Here is a 24,340-nt window from a genome sequence, read left to right as displayed (position 1 = left end):
TGTCTTTGCTTCAATAAAGACATACCTTTGCACATGAATAATTTTCCATGCTTCTCGCAACTATTGCATATCACGAAGTCATTTGCATTTTTATTTCATAGCGTGTTCCTATGTTACCCTACCTTTTAGAAATCATTTTCTGCATTGCTGTTTGCAATTTTCTGTTATGGTCCCTAAGTTTCTCTCATAAAACTGACTAAAGTAACCCCGATTATAACGTGTTCACTTTGCCCTTACCTTAGTTTTCCCTCTCACTTAGCGGGTTCCCTGTTGCATTAGCATTTTTGATAAAACTCAATGATTGCCCTTTTAGTTCTTTTATATAGTTATGTACTCTTTGCAAATCTGATTTTAGACTGTCTCCTTGTAGTGGAATGTATATTTTAAGAGATTGAAATTCTAAGATAAACTTTCAAAACTTCCAGTTGTCCGTGGTCATTTCATGAAATAAGATACCATAAAGTTGGGTTTGTATTTTTGCTGCCTTTCCTTTTACAGCTAGCTCCCTGACCCATCGTGGTCATAGGTACCCATAACGGTGGATGGTAAGTTGGGTACACTGGAAATAAATCGAAAGGGAAATCACAATTATTGGTAGTAGATTGTGTGGTCATCTGATCAATGTATATGATAAAGTAAAGTATATGGGCCCAAAGCCAGAAGCGGCGAAATTATTGGTCGGGTGACCCGCGATCTCTAGCAGTAATTTTCTGGTAGCAGAGTTATGGTTAGGGACTAGTTAAAGGATAGGTAGGACTAGTTAGTCTAGCTAAGTCGGATGCTGCTATAAGAGTAGGCGCTTCAAGGGAAATTGATCACTCACTTGAAAATCGTTTACTTTGAAAAATTATGAAATGTTTTAAAATTGTTATTCTTCTTATCATACTGTTATATGTATTAATCCATTCGTACGTAAAACGTCTTTTATGTTGTTAGGAATCCCCGGGGAATTGAATAGCGAGTGGTGAATAGAATCCATTCGCGTTGAGGTCACCTGCTCTAAGGAAGGTTGGTGCAGGTTAGGCAGAACTGGAAGCACTAACTAGGGTTTTTTCTGAATATATGATTGAATAAATGTTAGTAACGAGGTTCATTGGCAAAATTCCCATTGTGGCGTAACCTAGTCAGGGCCACATCGGAAGAGTAGCGGGTTCATCGGAGCTTGCGTGAAAGCAAAGGGGTTCGCGGGGGAAACCTTAGTCTCAGATATATCCCGGAGAAGTGGATGAGTCTAGGGAAGTAGCCGGTTCTCCAATGCTAGTGTGAAGGGTAGGCAGAAGAGATCTATCCGCAGTGAGTGAAAAGTAAATGGAAGTAGTTTACTTGTAGTGAAACACATTCTTTCCTGTCTAGACACTTGAGCACGGTGGCGAATGTGTATTCGTTGTAAAATAACCAAGCACTAAGCACTTTAGAAAGAAAGAAAGTTTCCGTTACCTTGTGAAGGAGAGAGTCAGTCGCGAAGCTGCTCTGACGTCACTCCGTGCCGCGCTGGGATTGGTAGACGCAGCGGGCTGGTAGCGTAGCTGGTATTGTAAAGGAGGGGCGAGCGCCGGAGCGTGGGAACTGTCTCGTGAAAGGGCCGCGCACCCATTGGTCGAGATTATTTGAACTCGTGCATTTCATTGGTCGCACGAAAATAATAGACGCGATTGGAAGTGGTTTTGTAAACAAAATCACTCTTAAAATTCGTATGTGGCATTCGTATAGACCGCATACCAGACCTGATCCACGGCATATGGGATTGAGAACGATCAGTGGAAAGGAGTCAAAAACGACATTATGTACGGAACTAAGAGAAAAGTATCTCTTGTAAACAAAGTAAAGAATTATTTCAAAAAGGACAAGCCGATTAAAACTAGAGAAGGTGTTGTCATACCGCAACCCAACACTCCCGCATCTTTCATGATGTTCGATAAAGGGTACAACACATGTGTATGGTTGGAGAATTGGGTGGAATACACGAAGGATGACGGAGTATTGGCCTTTCCGTTAGAGGGAACCTTTAACAGTAGGATTCTATTCAATCTTAGAACCCGAATGAATGACTTACATCCCAGACCTAGATTAACGCAGTATGAAGCACTAGAGGAATGGGAAATCGAGGCTTTCGAAAGGGATAAGCCACGGATGGATAAAGGGTTAACTAAATTTTATCCAAAATTGAAGCAGGAAGCACGAGCTAAAAAGATGAAACAGTGGAGGCAGAACATGATAGTGGAGGGATTGTTTCCCATGATGCCAGCAGATGATCCTTCTGGGGGAAAGAAACGGTTGGAAAAATCTAAACATTGGGTACCCATCGGAGAGTCGGATGATGAATTATTAGATGACCTATGTACGAGAAGTCCGCCTCCTTATAATGAAGGACATCGACCTTCCAGTACAGGAGATATTTCCCGAAGACTTCCTCCTCAGGAAGAAGTTAGGTCCGCAAGTGTAGGAGGAGGTTACCACATTCCTCCCTATACCGAGAGTCTAGGACCAGTGGATACCAGAAACATTTACCCCAGAATGTCAGCTAGTGGGGAGATAGGATATTCCCATGAAGGAGATTTTGGTTCTCGACCTCCCTACGGAGGCGAGAGGAGACCCTCAAATTCAGGAATGCCGTTATTACAGCCTCAGTATGAGGAAGAACGAAGATCCCTAGGTACAGGAAGTTTATTCCCAAGACCAAATTATGGTGAAGGACCTAGTGAGACTCATCCCACTGCCCCAAGTTATGCTCCCACACTAACCCCGCAGGTGTTACATGACAAATCCATAGAGAGATTACTGGAAGAAAAGGAGCGGGAGGTTCTAGCAAAACAGAGAGCTGAGATCATTCAGAAAATGACCCAGTTAAATACCAGTCCTGAAGCATTGACAATCCCAGTAACAATCGGACCCGTAGTTTCATTGTACGGGGATCGGCATGAAAGTCCAAAACCTCCAGTCATTACTCCCGTAATAGCACATCCCAGACCAGAACCCTTAATTGTAGATGAACAGACGAGTGAGTGTGAATCTGAAGTCTCACTGATGGATCTGCCCATTAGAAATACAGGGAAAATAATGCAGAAAAGACAATCCTTTCAATGCGAGGGAAATTCAAATGGAATCGACTTCGGGTACTAGAAGTGTCACTTTGGTTACACCTGAAGAAATTGAACGATGGAGTCAAGAATTGGAGAAACAAACTTCGCAAACGAAACCTTTAGACCTATACAAACTGAGAGTAGAAATAGAAGAATTAATGGCAGGAAACGTAGGATTAGACAGATTAAATACCTACTCTGAAGAAGAGCTGTTGTTTATGTGCAAAAGTCTTACCCGCAATGTCCGAGTACTTCATGAAAAATTGACAGATACTGCTGCTAGTATGGGAATAGACATTTCTAAATCGAAACCCTTGCAGAAACCATACCGAGCAGAATTTTCAGACAAAGATTTGGAAAACCTGAATATATCAGGAAAAAAGGCACAGGTCAAAGAACTATTGTCAGTGTTGCAGAAATGGGGAGACGTGGAAAAATGGAAAGCCAGATGGGCTAGGAAAAAAGATGAGGCCAGGTCTAGGCAGGTAACTCCTAAATTTGTCCTAAAGGAGGTAGACAAACCAGAACAGTTATGCCCTATGCGGGAAGTGCCCGGAGGAAAATATGTACATGTTCCATGGTCTCGACAGGATATTGTATCCTTTACAAATGATTTCCCAGAATTACGAGAAAAGCCTGTGGACTGGTACAGGCAAGTGGAAAGATTCGTAAAGGTTCAAAAATGCCTGTGGAAGGATTTGGATGGGTTCTTCGACATAGTGGTCCCTGTAGATCTGTGGACTGAGTGTAAGATAGCCATCGCCTGACCTAGTGAGGAATACCCGAGAGATGACAAAACAGGGGAGCCATCGAAGGAAGTGATGAGGAAGTATGAACAGGTAATTCAACATTTGAAATTAAAAGTGCCCGCAAAGGAAACTGATTGGACCAAAATAGATAGAACCACGCAGGAAAGGGACGAGACAGTGCACTCTTTTTATGAAAGGCTGTTGCAGGTGTTCAAAACATACAGTGGTATAGATAACATCGAGATGAAGGACATGACCCACTTCATTTACAGGTTTGTAAACGGTTTAAGACCCGAAATTTGTCAGTGGATAACAGATAATAAAATCTGTTGGCATACTAAAAAGATGGATGAGGTCCTGCGGTACGCAAAGTACTGTGAGGACGAAATGGCAGAAAAGAAAAAGGCCCTGAAGGAGAAGGTGATGTGGGCTCAAGTAAAGCTCGCAGAACAGCAAGAAAAGCAACTGAGTAAATTAAATAAAGTTACTCAGAACCAAGGTCCTGGGGGAGGGAATGGAGGAAAGCCCCGACCTAAAATGAGTAGAGAGGAAGCCAAAAAGAAATTTCCCTGCCATCAGTACGGAGAAATTGGACATTGGCGAGACGAGTGTCCGTATTTAGAAAATGATAATGCCCAAACACCTGATTTAATTCCACAGACGCAGAATGAAAAACAAAGAAAGACCCAGCAGCAGGTAAAAAAGATTCAAGTGCCTCGAGCGCCAAAGCCTACATTTAAAGGGAAGTCACCACAGGGTGATGATGTAGAAATCTGGGGAGGCAATGAGGATAGAAATACAGCAACTTCGCAGTATTTGTTGAACGACACCTTTTTCTGTGATGACCAATACTGACGGGGCCTGAGAGGGGAGGACGAGGAGTGCGTACTTGGCGCCTCTTTGCCGGTAGACCAGTCAGGGCCATACATTGAAGGAAAGGTTGATGGAAATGATGTCACCTTTCTATTGGACACTGGTGCTACCCGTTCTACTGTGAGAACAGTGGACGTTCCAAACCTACCCCTCTCGGGAGAAGCAATCCAAGTAGTAGGAGTATCTAATCAATTAATTAGTACACCTGTTACCGAGCCCATGGAGATCTCAATTGGAAATTTTAAACAAATGCACAGATTTGTTGTCTGTGATACCAGTCCGGTAAATTTACTGGGACGTGATTTGCTGTGCAAAATGAATTGTACCATCTTTTGCACACCAAAGGGCGTTGAAATTCAAACCCCAGATGAAGACGGTATCTACAAGCTAATGTTAATTAGACCTGACTCAGAAATAAAACGAATGACTATACAGGACTTACCTGAAGAACTCCAGCAGACAGTGAAGTCAGAAGTATGGGACTTTACAGGAAAGGATGTGGGATTAATGAAAAACATAGATCCCATACAGATAACAATGAAAGAAAATGCAGTTTACCCTAACACTAAGCCTTACAAAATGAGTGCCGAAGTGAGAGCAGGTGTTGCCATTGAAGTACAGAAATTGCTAGAAGCAAACATCATACAGGAAGTAATGAGTAGCCCGTGTAATTCACCCATTATGGGCATCAAAAAGCCTAGTGGCAAGTACCGAGTAGTGCAGGACCTGAGAAAGGTAAACAAAATTGTGGTTCCTTGCTGTCCCATTGTCCCAAACCCAGCAGTCATCCTGTAACAGATTCCCTGGGATGCTGAATGGTTCACTGTGTTAGACCTAGGTCATGCTTTCTTTTCGATCCCATTGCATCCAGATAGCAAATTTCTTTTCTCATTTGCTTTCAACAGTAACGTGTATGTCTGGAACAGGGTCCCCCAGGGGTACACAGAAAGCCCCTCTATCTTTAATCAGATTTTGAAAAAATGCCTCGAAACTTTAGTCTTACCTGGAAAATCTGTTTTGGTACAGTATATTGACGACCTATTGGTGGCGTCTAAAAGCCATAGGGATTGCGTGGTTGACACCATTGCCCTACTGAATCACCTGAGTGAAAAGGGACATAAAGTGGCCCCTGAAAAATTACAGTTCTGTTCGAAATCAGTGAAATATCTGGGACACCAGATAGAAAAGGGTATCAGAAAAGTCACATCAGAGAGAGTCAGAATAATTCAAAATATGCAGTTACCCCGTACTCAGAAAGAAATAAGAATGTTCCTCGGAGTTGTAGGTTACTGCAGGCAATGGATTGTGGGATTCGCGGTCCTTGCAAAGCCTTTGATACAAATGACAAAGAAAGGAGCAAAGGATCCAGTTGAATGGAATGACGAGAGCTTAACAGCTTTCACACAGTTGCGAAATTGCCTGTGTACAGCCCCTGCTCTGGGAATGCCTGACTACTCCAAGGAGTTTGGCTTATTCTGTGACACTCGTGACAATTGTGCATTGTCAGTCCTGACTCAGGAGCATGGGCTGACCAGAAGGCCTGTGGCATATTTTTCTGCCACTTTGGATCCAGTGGCTGCTGGACTACCTGGATGTCTAAAAGCAGTAGCTGCAACTTGCACCAGTTTAGAACAGAGTGAGTCTATCATTATGGGACATCCTGTAACTGTATATGTTCCACATGCAGTTGTGATCCTATTGACTCGTACAAAAACTCAGTATCTCACCCCTAGTCGGCTGACTAAATATGAGAGGATTCTCATGGGTGCTGCAAATATCGTTATTACCCGATGTAACATCTTAAACCCTGCCACTCTACTCCCTGACTCAATGGAAATGGAAGATAAGGGAGATAATGAGCATGACTGCATTGACCTGACAGAGTTCAGTACAAAACCTCGCCCAGACATTAAAGAAACTCCTTTGCCGGTACATGATGAGGAATGGTTCGTGGATGGTTCATGCTTAAGACATGAACTAGGAGGCCTAAGTGCTGCCTATGCTGTGGTCACGTTAAGTAAAATTGAAGAAGCATCTCATCTATTTGGAGTAAAGTCTGCACAAGTAGCCGAATTGATCGCCCTGATAAGAGCTTGCAAATTGGGAAAAGACAAAAAAGTAACAGTGTATACTGATAGTCAGTACTGTTACGGGGTTGTGCATGACTTTGGCCAGTTATGGCTACAAAGAGAATTCCTGACTTCTTCAGGTACCCCTATTCGGAATGGAAAAGTTGTCCAAGACCTTTTAGAGGCAATCCAATTACCAAAAGAATTGGCAGTGGTCAAATGTGTTGCTCATAAGAAGGGCCTTGACCCTGTATCTTTGGGAAATGATTTCGCTGATCGGGTGGCAAAACAATGTGCTTTGGATCGACTGAGAATAAATCCCAATCGGGGTGGGGTTGGAAACAGCTGCCAACTTAGAATGTTTGAAGAAGTGCCTACATGGGATGAAGTGAGAGAATGGCAGCATGTGACGCCCTGGGAGGAGAAAGAGAAATGGAAAGAACAAGTTTGTAAACCGAGACGTGAGGATGGTGTCATTGTGGGCCCAAATGGTATGCCTGTGTTACCAAGACACCTGCTTGCCCCAATGGCTCGATTGATACATGCGGGATCACACATTGGGAGGGACGCCATGGTTCTGGTATTTCAACAGACTTGGTACAACAAGAAATTCAGGAAGGTAGCAGAATCTCTCTGCCAGAGGTGCTTGTCCTGTCAGCAGTTCAACGCTGGCAAGAAAACAGAAGTTGAACTGATGAAAATTGGGAGATCAGGGGGTCCCTTTGTGAGAATACAAATTGATTTCATTACCATGCCTCGTTGTGAAGGAAAAGGTATGTCCTTGTCATTGTCTGCCTATTTTCAAAGTGGGTGGAAGCTTACCCTGTCCCACAGAATGACGCCATAACAGTAGCTAAGCTCCTACTAAAAGAGTTGATACCTAGATTCGGGGTTCCAGTCTTTATTGACTCAGATAGAGGCGGACATTTTCAGAATGAAGTTTTGGCCCAGCTTTGTAAAGCATTTGGGATCACACAAAAGCTGCACTGTGCATATCATCCAGAGGCTTCTGGAGTGGTAGAACAAATAAACGGCACTATAAAAAATAGATTGGCAAAAATATGTGATTCTACTGGCTTGAACTGGATAAATGCCTTGCCTCTTGTTCTGATGGGACTCAGAAGCATTCCAGATCGAAGAACAGGCCTGAGCCCCCATGAGATATTGATGGGAAGAGTGATGAGACAAGCATGGGTACCAGGATACAAACTGTTAAGCATTTCTGATGATTTGGTACTTGAATACTGCAAGCAACTGGGTGACCAAGTGCGTTCTATCTCTTGCCAGATTGGGGCAGACGCCGTCGCCAACCCGACAACTCCAGTTCACAAATTGGTGACTGGTGACTGGGTAAAGATAAAGAAGCATACTCGTTCAAGTTGCCTTGAGCCAAGGTGGGGAAAAAAGCGCCAAGTAATCCTGGTAACGACAACAGCAGTGAAGTGGGCAGGCGTTCCCAAGTGGATCCATGCCAGCCATACCCAGAAGGTGATACCAGACGAGGAGCCTGGAGCTGAAGGTTGTCCAGCTGAGGGGTCTACAGACGTTGGTCCTGAAGTAGCTGATATCAGACGGCCGAGCACCAGTCCCGTTGAGGGTCCTTTAGGCGTTGGTCCAGAGGTAGTCGATGACGTATGGCCAAGCACCAGTACTGCTGAGGATCCCACAGACGTTGGTCCGAAAGTAGCTGATGACGAGCTGCAGAGGATTTGGCCAGAGGATTGGATACCCATAATCGATCTTACTGGAGATCCACTGAGAACAAGAGAGCGAATAAGAGAAGACAGAGAGTGGAATAGAGAGGTCGAGCAAGGCACAGGCGAAGACCCTCAGATCATTGAGATTCACAGCAAATCTGAGGTCGAAGAAGAAGGTCAGACAGGGACAGAACAAGTGATCGATACTCCTCCACTGACTCCTGATATCGAAAAGGGACAGACTAGACATAGTGTAATAGTTCGAGCAGAAAAAAATCAAGGGATCGAAGTGCTCGAGCAGGATCAGACAGAACTAGGAGAACGTGTTCAGGACATAGAAACAGACATTTGAAAGCGAAACGCAAAATACACCTGAACCAGGCCAGCTTAGTAACCAGGCAGAAGAAATAGATACAAGACCTGGGACTAGTCAGACAGAAAGGGAGAAGGCAGACATTGAAGTGCCACAAACAAGTGAAAATAAAAGGACATTAGAAGAAAGCCGAATAACAGTGCCAGCTAAAAGACTCAAGAAAAAGAAGCACATTGAGCCAAGGTATATTAAGAGACTAAAATTAAGAATAAAAACAGTCCAAGAGAAACTTGCAGACATAAGAAGAAGTCCCCGAATTGCAGAAATACCTGAAGATAACTCAAAGAGAAGGAGTGAAAGAATAAAAAGACAAAACGAAAAATACAAGGATCCGGAGTGGACCTACTTAATCTTGGAAAACTTTGAGGATCTTGATATTACTGACGAAAGCGACGGAGAACAGATTACTGATTACTCTGCAGAGGAAGAGGAAGAACCACCGTGAAATCGCACAGCAATAAAAACGTGGAAAAAGCTGCAAAGAGGGGTTAAAATTTCCTTCTGAGCCAAAATGTCTGATTCAAACGTGAGTGGTAGACCTAGCCGCAGTTGTTGCAAAACATGCTGCAGGGTGTGTATATGTAGTATAGTTATAGTAATATTAATTTGGATAGGATTAACAGTTTTCATTCCCTTTATGGTTAGCAAAAATACTAATATTGACCCTACTCAGATTACCGACACTGAAGAACTGACAACACGAAGTGTAGAAAGACGTGAAAAAGCACTCAGACAGACAAAACGAGACTTAGAAGCATCAGATGAGGAAGGACTACATTACCACGGAGTTAGAAACAAGACACACTTAAATGTTTTCGCAAATTTGTTAGTGCATTACGTAGAAACTATGGAAATAGAAGATTGCTATGTCTGCATGAAGCTACCTACTTCTGTGGCTGAAGGCGTGACATATCATCACCTACCTCTGACCTATGGAATTTCCTGTAGTATTTTAGCAAGCTTATTTTACAAAAGAGGACCGTTACAGTACTATTATTCTAATAATGACGTGATCTTTTCTGAACTTCCCATTCGTGGAAATCTGAATCCTGTACATACCAAAAGTGACGTAATACGATATATGGGAGACTATTTTCTGACTATAGGCAATATAGACATAGCTGAAGCACACAGAGACAACTTGACCTGCACATTACATGAACAGGAAAAGATATTTTTAAACATGGCAGAGAAGAGAAGGGAGAGTTTCCAAAGGAAGGCAAATGACAAAAGGCAGAAAACACCTAGATGGGCTGAGAACATGGAAAGCACCTCAAATGGCGGGCAGGGCCTGCTTTGTTGCTGGATTTCGAGAAGAAAGGGAAACTGTCTTCATCTCGAGAAGACTAGTTATTATAATAACATTTTCATTGGTTCCAGTCAATGTGAACACAATTACAAGGTAATTGGAGGTTGGGGATTCAAAAATGGGTCAGAGCCTGTGTTTCCTGGAATTTATTATATATGTGGAGACAAGGCTTATTTCAAATTGCCGGATCACTGGTATGGAAGCTGCTACTTTGGCATTGTCTTCCCGAAAATATACCATGTGAATGAAATTTCCGGAAGCAATGAAAATACTAATGGCTTAGTGCGTAGCAAAAGAGAAAGCGTAGGTGAAATAATGGGTAGTATTTTTAGTGCACTGATACCTGGAGTGGGAGTGGTTCTGAACACTCACAGAATTTGCAAATTGTCCACTATAGTGGATGTGCTGTCTACTGACACAGCTCATGGATTTCTGCTGGTCAATACTGAAATGGTTGCGATCAGATCAATGGTTTTGCAGAACAGACTTGCTCTTGACACCTTATTAGCAAAAGAGGGCGGAGTCTGCCGGATGTTGAAGGCGCAACATTGTTGCACTTACATTCCGGACAAAAGTGTACAGCTCAAAAGATCTGTGAAAAACATTACTAATTTGGAAAAGGAACTCAAACCACTCGAGGTTGACAGTGCCTGGAAGAGACTGGTTGATGGTCTCTCCAATGTAGGTCATTGGTTTGCTAGTTTAGGTAAAAGCTTATTGTTTAAGGTACTGATGCCAATTGGAGTGATAGGTCTTATCCTATTTCTCATATTCGTCTGTTGCAAATGTCGCAAACACACAAAGAAATACCAAATGAATGCGAGAGGGGTGAAACGGAGTGCGGATGAGCTTGAATTGGAAGAAATGAATAATAAGATTTATAAAAAGGTGAAAAATTCTCACCCTACTTTAAATGAGAAAGAGAAATTGAATCGCCTGTTGGAAGAGATAGAAATGTACAAGGTGTGAAAGAAAGTTGGCATCTGGTTCCATTTTTTGTGATGATAGTAAATATCATCAAAGAGGGGATTGATAGAGCAAGATTTCGCATCGCGACTTGCTCGATTCATGAACCTCGAAACTGTTGTAACCTCGTAACGAATTGTATGTTTTACTAATATCTTTTATTTCTGATATATATGTATGATAGAGAAGCTTGCTTATGTGTTTTATTAATACGAATAACTTTTGTAATTCTAAAATGGCCGCTGCTTGACTTTCCTCTTCTGCGCATGCGTCAGTCACACTCACGTGACTACACGTAGAGATAGTTTTGGAGGGAAAGGGTGCGCATGCGTAATCGCCTTAAAATGGCAGCTTAATGTGATAATGAAGTGAAGCTCATGCTATTGCTCATCGTGTTGTTATGTGTAGCACTTACCCGTAATTGCATAGTATATTTTTTTATGATAAACCTGAAGTGTGAAATCATGACATGAGGTACATTCATTTATTTTTATGTACTAATTTGTTTTCGCTTACTTTTCATGTATCGCGGGAAATGGGGGTCCGAATGGGTCGTGAGCCATTTTGAAGGTCCTTTCTGCGCATGCTCAGGATGCGAGGCCAAAGACAAACTTGGACCGTGGAACACAGCCAGCTGGCAGCCACAGTCAAGATGCTCCTGAGAGAGTTACCTCTGACCCAGGAGGATAGAGCCAGTGTTCCTAAATTGATACAAATGTATAATTTTTCATTGTATTCAGTGCGACTTCTCGTGGGAACCCCAATCTTGCTAGGCGGCACCCAAAAATGCAAAATAGGCCTTAGAATAGTCTGTTCTGATTGGTGTGTTAACCAAATCCTACCTTAGGACCAATCCAAATTGGGGATTCTGACACTTTGCAACATTTGGGGGGTGGTACCGTGTCCCAAAACAGTATATCTAGCCTAGGTTTAGCTAGAGAAATTGTCCGACTTGTCTGAATAGCTGACCTGTCACTGACCCAACGCACTCAATAGGTGACTTGATACAGAGGTGCTGCGGAGCTCTCTGTCCGAAATCTGACCATAGACTCTGAAGGTTTTACTGAACCTTAAGTGCTGGCGGAGCACTTTTCCTGGGAAATTCGCTGACCCAATCGGGGTCCTGATCGATAGCTGCAGAGAGGGTGGAGCGCAGGCGTTGCTTCCGAACCGTGGGTGCTGGTCGTATCCTGGTGGTCCTGTCCTGATCCGAATCTGGGTTTCCGGTCCTGTCCTGGGGTGTCCATTCTGCACCTGCTGTCCTACTGAGGGTTATCCTTCCTTGAGGGTTTTCCTGTCCTTAACTGACCCGTGGCCAGGGTTGGTTTTCACACCAGTCTAGGTAAATATTGCTCTGAAAATCTTAAACTGCACCTTCCTATTTTTCTGTCTTTGCTTCAATAAAGACATACCTTTGCACATGAATAATTTTCCATGCTTCTCGCAACTATTGCATATCACGAAGTCATTTGCATTTTTATTTCATAGCGTGTTCCTATGTTACCCTACCTTTTAGAAATCGTTTTCTGCATTGCTGTTTGCAATTTTATGTTATGGTCCCTAAGTTTCTCTCATAAAACTGACTAAAGTAACCCCGATTATAACGTGTTCACTTTGCCCTTACCTTAGTTTTCCCTCTCACTTAGCGGGTTCCCTGTTGCATTAGCATTTTTGATAAAACTCAATGATTGCCCTTTTAGTTCTTTTATATAGTTATGTACTCTTTGCAAATCTGATTTTAGACTGTCTCCTTGTAGTGGAATGTATATTTTAAGAGATTGAAATTCTAAGATAAACTTTCAAAACTTCCAGTTGTCCGTGGTCATTTCATGAAATAAGATACCATAAAGTTGGGTTTGTATTTTTGCTGCCTTTCCTTCTACAGCTAGCTCCCTGACCCATCGTGGTCATAGGTACCCATAACGGTGGATGGTAAGTTGGGTACACTGGAAATAAATCGAAAGGGAAATCACAATTATTGGTAGTAGATTGTGTGGTCATCTGATCAATGTATATGATAAAGTAAAGTATATGGGCCCGAAGCCAGAAGCGGCGAAATTATTGGTCGGGTGACCCGCGATCTCTAGCAGTAATTCACCTCTTCTACCTCCCATTAAATACCGCATGTTTTGAATACAGTGAACGTGGACAACAGTAGATTCCTATTGTATCACCATTGATGGCAAGTCTCACTCAGTTCCCACCTCAATTATAACTCAAGCCTTTCTCACTGAAGCTGCATGAAGATGCCAGCCCTACTAACCAAATGCAAAATGAAGCTTCCCCTTGAACTTTAAATCAGATTCCTCATTCTTCAAAACTAGAAATCAAACATTTGCGTAATCACAAATCAGATACAAAATCCTGTTCAGCAAAATAGTACACCAATTTTCACTGCACTAGAGCTCACATACCCCCATTCAAGCTCTGCATTCACACGTAACGTGAGGTTTCACCGAACCTCCAACAAGATACCCAATTTGTTGGGCATTCAAATGTAACATGAGAGCTATTACTGAACTTGAAAGCAGGTACCCCATTGTGTTAATGTGACAAGAGCTCTGCAATGATATAGAGCATCTGACTAAATATTAGGAGGAGCACCTTTTTTTGTGCTGTGAGCAAATGCTGGGAGGTGGGAACTATAAGAACATGAAAAAAACTGCAAATCAATGAACCGTGTTACACTCAGTCATGGTGGGGTACTCGGATTTTCTCTAGAATAGAACATGACATCAACAGAACAGGCAGCAGGGAAGCACATACCATTCAATAACAAAATAGTTCAATGAGACATCTATTTTAACATGTTTGCTCCAACTGTACCTGCCTAGAGATACAGAGCAATATACTGGACAGGGTGCCCTTCCTTGAGGGTTTTCCTGTCCTTAACTGACCCGTGGCCAGGGTTGGTTTTCACACCAGTCTAGGTAAATATTGCTCTGAAAATCTTAAACTGCACCTTCCTATTTTTCTGTCTTTGCTTCAATAAAGACATACCTTTGCACATGAATAATTTTCCATGCTTCTCGCAACTATTGCATATCACGAAGTCATTTGCATTTTTATTTCATAGCGTGTTCCTATGTTACCCTACCTTTTAGAAATCGTTTTCTGCATTGCTGTTTGCAATTTTATGTTATGGTCCCTAAGTTTCTCTCATAAAACTGACTAAAGTAACCCCGATTATAACGTGTTCACTTTGCCCTTACCTTAGTTTTCCCTCTCACTTAGCGGGTTCCCTGTTGCATTAGCATTTTTGATAAAACTCAATGATTGCCCTTTTAGTTCTTTTATATAGTTATGTACTCTTTGCAAATCTGATTTTAGACTGTCTCCTTGTAGTGGAATGTATATTTTAAGAGATTGAAATTCTAAGATAAACTTTCAAAACTTCCAGTTGTCCGTGGTCATTTCATGAAATAAGATACCATAAAGTTGGGTTTGTATTTTTGCTGCCTTTCCTTCTACAGCTAGCTCCCTGACCCATCGTGGTCATAGGTACCCATAACGGTGGATGGTAAGTTGGGTACACTGGAAATAAATCGAAAGGGAAATCACAATTATTGGTAGTAGATTGTGTGGTCATCTGATCAATGTATATGATAAAGTAAAGTATATGGGCCCGAAGCCAGAAGCGGCGAAATTATTGGTCGGGTGACCCGCGATCTCTAGCAGTAATTCACCTCTTCTACCTCCCATTAAATACCGCATGTTTTGAATACAGTGAACGTGGACAACAGTAGATTCCTATTGTATCACCATTGATGGCAAGTCTCACTCAGTTCCCACCTCAATTATAACTCAAGCCTTTCTCACTGAAGCTGCATGAAGATGCCAGCCCTACTAACCAAATGCAAAATGAAGCTTCCCATTGAACTTTAAATCAGATTCCTCATTCTTCAAAACTAGAAATCAAACATTTGCGTAATCACAAATCAGATACAAAATCCTGTTCAGCAAAATAGTACACCAATTTTCACTGCACTAGAGCTCACATACCCCCATTCAAGCTCTGCATTCACACGTAACGTGAGGTTTCACCGAACCTCCAACAAGATACCCAATTTGTTGGGCATTCAAATGTAACATGAGAGCTATTACTGAACTTGAAAGCAGGTACCCCATTGTGTTAATGTGACAAGAGCTCTGCAATGATATAGAGCATCTGACTAAATATTAGGAGGAGCACCTTTTTTTGTGCTGTGAGCAAATGCTGGGAGGTGGGAACTATAAGAACATGAAAAAAACTGCAAATCAATGAACCGTGTTACACTCAGTCATGGTGGGGTACTCGGATTTTCTCTAGAATAGAACATGACATCAACAGAACAGGCAGCAGGGAAGCACATACCATTCAATAACAAAATAGTTCAATGAGACATCTATTTTAACATGTTTGCTCCAACTGTACCTGCCTAGAGATACAGAGCAATATACTGGACAGGGTGCCACACTCCCCTCTTAACCTACATGGAGGTGTCTTGTACTACTCTGCAGTAAATGCAAAACATCATGGAGACAGGAAACGGCAATACAACAATGTGTGTTTGAAGCAGCAGCAAGCTGAGTGAGTGTTTCAGTGAATTTGGTTTATTTACACTGCGGGTCTTTTTCAAGGACATGTAATTAGCATTACTACACTTTGCACCCAATCTGCATCGTATGGTGTATGAAACTGCAAACGATTGACATTAGAGTCATTTGTAAATAGGAATAAGGAAAATGCTACTTACCAGTATGCATCTGTTCTTGGCGTGTAGAGGTGCAGTCTCATACCGAGCATTAGATCGCCACCTGGTGTTGGGCTCGGATGATTGCATGTTGTTGTTGTCTCCTCCTTTGGACGACAGTGCGCAGGGGCATTGGCTCAATCCTTAGATTCTTTTTCGCAATGATGGGAAATGATGGAGTTCGTAGAAAGAAAAAAGATGTCCATGTGTGTAAATCTAATTAAGATGGAACTGGAACAGATACAGGTCCCGGGGAGGCGGGTGGGCGTGTGAGACTCTGCAGCTCTACATGCCAAGAACAGATGCATACTGGTAAGTAGCATTTTCCGTTCGAGGCATACGAGCTGCAGATCTCACACTGAGCATAGATTATATAGCAGTATCTCCCCTAGCGGTGGTCGCCTGTATCTGTTGCAGTGGTTTGAAATAGAGTTTTGAGGACAGCTTGGCCTACAGCAGCTTGCTGCATTGCTTGCACAACAACACAGTAGTGTTTAGTTCAAGTATGTGTTGTAGACCATGTTGCTGCTTCGAATATGTCCTCTAGAGGAATGTTCCCTAAGAAGGCCATAGAGGTTTCTAGTTTGTTGGTGGAGTGCGCCCTAGGAGGAATTGTTAGTGTTCGGTTTGATTTTTGATAGCATATTTGAATGCATTTGACAGTCCACCTTGCAACTCCTACTTTAGAGATGGGGTTGCCTTTATGTGGTGGAGAGAAAGCTACAAACAATTGTTTTGTTTTGCGAAATGCTTTGGTTCTATCAATGTAATAGAGAAGAGCTCTTTTAACGTCTAGGGTGTATAGAGCTCTTTCTGCCACAGAGTCTGGGTTTTGGAAAAACACCGGTAACTCTTCAGATTGGTTTAAATGGAACGGGGTAATGACTTTTGGAAGGAATTTAAGATTTGTTCTTAGAACCACTTTATTACGGTGTAATTGTAAAAATGGTTCTTGTATAGTGAAAGCTGGAATCTCACTAACTCTCCTAAGAGAGGTAATAGCCACAAGAAAAGCTGTTTTCCATGTGAGGAATTGCAATACACATTTGTGTAAAGGTTCAAAAGGGGGTCCTAATGAGCCTGGTAAGAACAATATTTAGTGGTAACCTGGGAGGAATGATTCTTTTTAATCCTTCCATAAATGCTTTAATAGCAGGCACTTTGAATAAAGACAGATGTTGTCTATTCTGTAGGTATGCTGCAATTGCTGCAAGATGTAGGAGTATAGATGAATATGCCAAGTTACATTTTTGTAAATGTAGAAGATAGCAAATGATATTTTGGATGGAAGCATCTAGGGGATCAATTTTTGTTATTGTTGCAGTAAATGGCAAATCTTTCCCATTTAGCAGCATAGCAAGCTCTAATAGTAGGTCTCCTGGCTTCTTTAATGATATTCATACAGTCTCGTGGTAGGTTAAGGTAACCAAACTCTAAGACTTCAGGAGCCAGATCGCCAGATTCAGTTGGCTTGGATCTGGATGTCTGATTTCTCCATGGTTCTGCGTTAGCATGGATGATGTCCGATGTAGTTTTTGGTGTGGAACTATGGATAGTTCTACCAGTGTTGTGTACCACGGTTGGCGTGCCCATGTGGGAGCTACTAAAAACAGTTTGAGCGACTTTTGTCGTCGATTGCGCATTATTAGTGGGATCAGTGGTCGTGGCGAAAAAGCGTACGCAAATCTGCCTGACCAGTTAATCCATATCGCATTGCCCTTTGACAGCGGGTGTGGAAACCTGGCGGTGAAAGTTGGGCATTTTGTGTTTGTGTGTGGGGAACAGATCTATGTCTAGATGACCCCACTTGTGAAAAAATGGTAGAAGAACTTGCGGGTGTAGTTCCCATTCGTGAATTTGTTGTGTCTGTCGACTTAACAGATCTGCTATCTGTCCACCAACACCAGTTCTGTCAGTTGTCCTTGAGCCTGGTTCCAACGTTGTGCTAGACATTCTTGTAACGGACGCATTTGCAGTCCTGCATACGGTACAATAAAAATGCAAGATGCCATCATGCCTATTAGTCTCATGAACACTCTGGCTGGGAGAGAGTGTTGATGGTGAAATTTTGTAACTAAGGCCTAAATGCTCTGTATCCTTGCTGGACTGGGATACGCTAGAGCTGTAGATGTGTTTATTGTAGCCCCTAGATATTGATGTACATGAGAGGGCTGCAGAGAGAACCTCAGATACTTCATGTAAGAAGTATGCATAGGAATGTGGAAGTAGATGTCCTTTAAATCTAGTGTTGTAAGCAAGTCGCCTTGTTGCAACAATGGGAGCACCTGTTGTAAAGTGATCATATGAAAATTATCTGAGTGTATATAGCGCTTGAGGGGCCTGAGGTCGAGAATTGGTCTTAGTGTCCCGGCCTTTTTGGGTATTAGGAAATACAGCGAGTAAACCCCTGTTCCTTGATGTTGTAAAGGAACTATTTCTCTTGCGTTTTTCTGAAGAAGTGACAGGACTTCTTGTTTGAGCAGCGTAAGATGTTCTGCAGACATTGGACGCTGCTTGGGTGGTATGTGTGGAGGGGTAGCTGTAAGTTCGAGGCAGTAGCCATACTGGATAATTTGTCTTACCCACTTGTCTGTTGTGATGGAATTCCAGACAGGTAGGAACTGTGTTAGTCTGCCCCCCACAGGAGTGGAATGCTGTTGAAGGAGCAAAGGAAAGTCACTGTTTTGTGGTGTAAGAGGTTTGATTATTATTTCCTCGACCTCTTCCCTTATTGTTGCTTCCTCTGTAGCCTCCTCTAAAATATCCTTTACTGGAGGATGTTTGTATATTGGATTTGAAGGAAGCTGAATTGTCTGCTCCAGCTTGTTTGGAGCCTCCTCTATAGAAGAAGCGACAAAAGGAACCTCTAGCTTGGGTGGATTGTCGAGCCATTGATTTGGCTGTATCGGTGTCCTTTTTCATTTTCTCAAGGGTTGTGTCTACCTCTGGTCCAAACAATTGATGTTGGTTGAATGGCTGATTTAAGATGGTAGTTTGCACTTCCCGCCTAAATCCTGAAATGCGTAGCCACGCATGACGTCCAAGTAGGACACTAGTGTTTGTAGCTCTAGGTGCAATGTCTGCTACATCAAGTCCACACTTGATTGAGGCATTTGAAATTAGTTTGCCTTCTTGTATACGGTTGTTTGCCTGCGCTTTATATTGATCAGGTAGATGTTGTAATAGTGTTTCTAACTGATCATAGTGAGCCCTGTCATTTCTTGCAAGGAGGGCTTGTGTGTTAGCTATACGCCATGTATTGCTAGCCTGAGCAGCTATCCTTTTGCCTGAAGCATCTATCAACTTAGATTCTTTATCAGGGGGTGGTGCTTCACCTGATGTCTGTGAGTTTACTCTTTTTCTAACATTTGACACAACTAGGGAATCTAAGGGTAGCTGTCCTTTAATGTAGGTAGGATCCACAGGAGCAGGCCTGTACATTTTTCTATTCTTGGGTTTAGAATCCTAGCACGTACAGGATCTTTAAATACTTCTGGAGCATGTTTAATGACCCCTTTAATCATAGGTAGAATTTGAACAGACTTCTGTGATTTTTCGAAAGTATCTAATAAAAAGTCTTCCTCTGCCTCATCTGAATGCATGGTGACCCCATGTAGATGGCAGTAAATGTCCAAAACCAATATAGTCTTCTGGAGGAGAAGGTTGGATGGATATGTATGTGGGTCAGGAATATCTGGCACATCCTGTGGGTTTGGGTACTCTCAATCTGGATCATCACTAGGGTAGGGAAAAGGCTCACTGGGTCTACCCCTCCCCCCCCCATGCTATACTCATCATCATTTCGAGGTGTATGTGTTGAAGAATGAGGAGGATAGTTTTCAGGAGAATTTGGAGGTGAAATGTTAAGAAGAAAGGGGGATGGAGGAGAAGGAAGTACAGGAGAAGAAGGGTGCATAGGAGATGTGGCAGAGTCCTCCTTTTTGACAGGCACTGCAGGTGTAGGTGCTGTGACTGACATCCTCTTCCTGTGTGGTGTAGTGGATACATGACCTGTCTTTGGATCAATGTAGATCTTCTTTTGTAGAGGATCAGGTAGGAAAAGGTCTTCTCCTTGCGGAACTGCTGCCGGCGCCGATTTTTTCGGTTCCGGGCGAGGTTGCTGCTTGTCTTTGGCCTTAGGAGCTGATATAGGGTCCTTTGGCATAGATTTTGGCACAGAAGGTATTGTTTTCGGAGTAGAAGGCTGTTTCGAGGGCTTGAGCGCATCAGAATCAGGCCTTGTAGGTTTCGGTACAGAAGATATTGGCTTCGGAGTGGCAGCTGGTTTCGTCGTCTTCAAGGCGTAGGAAGCAGGCTTCATAGTTTTGTCCTTAGAAGTCGATGGTTTCGGAACTGGGGCTTCCTTCGGTCTCGGTGCCAAGGGGGCTGGTGGGATCGGCACGTGCGGTTTGCTCGGTATCGAGCTACCGGAAGGCTTGATCATTTTCTTCGGAGCAGGGCTCAATGGCGGGGCTTTCGAAGTGTTTTTTCGGTCGCGACTGGGCCCCGGAGGCGAAGTGTTGAGGGCAGGGGCAGTAGTACTTCCACGTTGACCCAACGGTATGGAGTCATCGGAGTCGTCTGCCTCGGATATGATTTGGAGATCGTCTGAATCTTCTTCTGGAACTAGCGGAGCTTATTCATGGAAGATATCCACCGGTTCCGGAGCCGATCTCTGCATGTCGTGTGGACGGGCCCTTCGATCTTGAATCATCTTTTTTGATCAAAAGGATGCACAGGCTGTACAGCTTGACTCGTTGTGTTCTGGAGATAAGCACAGGTTACACACCTCGTGATGGTCACTCTGTGGAAACTTTGCTCCACACTCTGGGCATCTTTCGAATGGCGTCCTTTCCATGAGTTGTAGGACTAACGGCATGAAAAGGCCCAACGGCCCGCATCGACGACCGGAATCAAACAGATGAAGTTGAGTCGATGTTTGTTGATATCGGAAGTTGTTTGTAAAGTTTTTTCGCGTCGAACTACCATTAAATGTAGATTTCGAACCGGAGCGGAAAAGTTACATCCGAACCCAGTGGCGGAAAAAAACAATCTAAGGATGGAGCCAATGCCCATGCGCACTGTCGTCCAAAGGAGGAGTCACCTATCTCGTGACTACAAAGACTTCTTCCAAGACGACAACAACATGCAATCATCCGAGCCCAACATCAGGTGGCGATCTAATGCTCCGTGTGAGATCTGCAGCTCATATGCCTCGAACATATATTTTCCAAAAAGGAGACACAGATGTAATTTGAGCTCCATGTAGTGGACTACTCAATTCAACTAATATCATACCTTCCAGTGGAGTCGGTGATGGGGTGGGGGCTGGGGAAGGAGACTCTGCAAGCTGGTCCAGCGTACTTCGTTTGCGGCCTTCTTTCGATTTGGCTATTACCATCTGTGCTTTCAGGGCATCCTGTTCTAGAGACTTCATCCTACAAACAGAGAAAAAATTTCATATTAGCCAGAATATGCTCGCACCTCCTATCTTCCCACTACATCAAATGCAGTGATTCACCTACAAGGAGCTCAACATCAATTATGTATTCAAAAATCAATAGCAAATTATGTGAATGGAGGCTGGTTCAATAAAAGCAGATCTTTATATTTCCCAACCAGGACAAATCCCACACATTGTGTAGGTGATACATCTCATGGCATCGACTTTTATATGTTTGTTGCAAAAGTATCATTACACAGGTGTGTTTGAGACCAGGTTCCCTAGGCAGGGAGAGGATTCTCAGATCACCAGAGAAGCGAACTTGCAAACCACAGGCTTCCAATAACCATATGCAGTACACAACTGTAGTGGTAGATGAGCAGATTCATGCATTTACCTCCTCACATTCACAGAAACACCTTCTTCAAATGCAATGGCATTATCCCAGGGCTCATATATGAATACGGATGCTCAATGCAGAGTGCTTGATTTGAGGGGATTAAAAAAAGCTCCACAACTGATATGTAGACCTTAACACCTTCAATGCTAAGGCTTTTCCCGCTGGGTGCTAAAGATCCTGAAAACCCATTCTTCATGACAAGGCCAGCTCGTCATAAGCACAGCTCCAGTAAACTGCATGACGAGCTGGCCTTGTCATTAGCATGGAAGTGGTTAATTAATAGAGGCGCAATATACTGTGAAATGTGTTGGTATATATATGTATATATATACACATATATATATACATATATATACACATATATATATATCTTTATGTGTATATAAAATAACATTGGAACTAACTGACAACTAAATACACCTGGACTTTGGATGGATTCAATAACAGACTTGTGTGGATTAAGTGTTTACTTGCTGAAGTTTGTTAGTGTTTTGAAAAGAAAGGGCCTTGTGCATCAAAGGCTTCTGAAGGAGAAAGGGTGAAATTATTTGAGAGCTCTGGGTACATTTTAGGTCTTGGCTAGACAGTGCATGTGCGGTCTTTGAGACATTTTGTTTACACACAGTGGACTTACAGCCTGCCCATAGCTCACCACTGATTAGCTTCAGTTTTCTAATTTGCTTTGTTCCAGTTTATCAAGGCATGCATACATCATGTCTTTTTCTTGTGTTTGGCCCTCTAATGGAGCATGGACCAAATACTTGTGACCTTCCTCTGTTCCAATTTTTGGAACTTTTTGGGAGGTTTCAAGAAATCAATATGAGGGAGCCAGTCTCTCAATTTCCCCATCCATGCCGCTTTTTTGCCACCCCACTTCTGCCCCTGTTCAATTCTTTCCCACCCTGCCTATTCATTCGCCCCCCCATCTCCCTCCCACTTGCCCTCATTCATGTTCGGCTTTTCCCCTGTCTGCTCCCTCCCTCCCATTGTTATACTGTCTTCTGCCATCCCACCCATTTTCCATGTGTTGCCCCTCACTACCGTTGTCTCAACGATACATAAGAAAAGAAAGCGCTATGACGCCGACACTGCTGGCCATGTCATAATGCTTTTTTTGCCCTCCACTTCCTCTTGTGTTGTGCTACTAGCCATAACCACTATTGTGCTGCTTATCCCGCCCCTCCTGCTAGACAAAAAAGTGCTATCACACTGCTAGCGTCACAGCACTTTTTTTCCCTATGACTGTCATTCTGAACAGCAGCCGTGCTGCTATACAACACTGCTAAAAGACATTGACAAAGCCAATAGCTCTCGCATGGCTGAAATCTACTGGCTTTGCCAATGCCCGTTTCTTTTTTTTTTTTTAGCTTCTGGCTACAGACAGCTAGATATCCATTTCCAGTAGATAAAGAAAATTATATAGTACAGGGCTCGGCATATCGCAGAAAGATACACCACCAATCACTTTCTTTTATATCAACAAAAACAGCTCTGTAATTGTCAATTTCATGACTTCGTATGCAGGGCACTCATCTACCACCATGTATCCACTTTTGGTACTAGAGGTATGCAGGCTAGACGTGTTGGCCTTGCCAATACTGGTTTCTTTTTTCCTATGTGTAGAAGTAACACATGGAAGCACCAATGACCTTATTATACCAACGGAGATCATTCTCATCAAAACATCCCGTCAGTGGCTTGCTTTAGCTGCAGTATTCCCAGGCTACTAACCTTGCTTCATAGAAGACCCACCGCCAAACACCCACGGCTAGGATTTCTCTTACTTTTCTGATACTGAATGATCGGACTAACTCGCTGTGCCACTCAATTTTATTCTTGCTACTTTTAGATGTGCTTTCTTTTTCATAAACCAACAAAATCCTCTGTACACCCCTCCCTGGGGTAAGCATTTCAGGGCTAGGTCCCCAACCTTGCTATGAAAAGCCTACTCTGTGGAAGACAAGTATTGACAGTTGCAAATATGGACTGCATGTTTAAAGCTCACTGAAGCAGTGATGGATGAAGCTATAAAACTAGAATCTAAACTTGATGATTCTTAAAGGAGTGGTATAAACCGCCATGAAGTCGACAACTACATTTTCTAAAATTCAGACAGATGGGTTGAAGTAATAGCCAAACAGAGCTCACTAGTTATGTGTGGATCTGTCAGAGGTTTTAAATCTGCCGCTGTGCCTGCTCTATGACCTTAGTAGCTTTAGGACTGAGCACGATTGATTTAGGTTTCTGGAGCTGCAGCCACAGTGTTCCCATTTCCTTTGGAGTTGCATACCAGCTGAGCTCTTCAACATTTTTGCTTTTTTTTTTTTTGCAGTTCTTAAACTCAGTGCTGGTTTACAACAAGTTTGTCACTAGTGCAACTGAATGGTAGCTCCTTTACTATAAAAAAAACATTGCAGCCCATTTTAGATAATTTCAACTACGGTTATTCCCTACAAATTCTCAAATTACGGGGCGTCTCCTTGCATTTTCAGTGTCTTATCTTGTAGCAAGTTTCAAATTCAGTACACGGATTTTTTGTTAAAAATTATCACCAGTCACCTTTGCTGCCTTCTCTTGGTTTACTGTGACAAACCCACTGAACGTTCCACTCTTGCTTCAAGTTTGAAAGTTGCATCCCTTTTCCCCAG

General features: G+C 42.8%; 1 protein-coding gene across 21 annotated transcripts in view; it reads right to left on the bottom strand.

The window, feature by feature from the left end:
- Positions 1–24,340, bottom strand: part of SCRIB (scribble planar cell polarity protein) — a 576,647-nt gene that overhangs the window by 59,436 nt on the left and 492,871 nt on the right. For all 21 annotated transcript variants that reach the window (XM_078686589.1, XM_078686596.1, XM_078686598.1 and 18 more), the window contains one exon: positions 21,148–21,287. In XM_078686589.1, the coding sequence (XP_078542715.1) occupies positions 21,148–21,287 (140 nt within the window). The remainder of the gene's footprint in view (positions 1–21,147; positions 21,288–24,340) is intronic.

The sequence above is a fragment of the Lissotriton helveticus genome, chromosome 4_1, assembly GCF_964261635.1.
Source record: "Lissotriton helveticus chromosome 4_1, aLisHel1.1, whole genome shotgun sequence".
Taxonomy (NCBI): Eukaryota; Metazoa; Chordata; class Amphibia; order Caudata; family Salamandridae; genus Lissotriton; species Lissotriton helveticus.
This window is presented reverse-complemented; position numbering and strand designations above follow the sequence as displayed.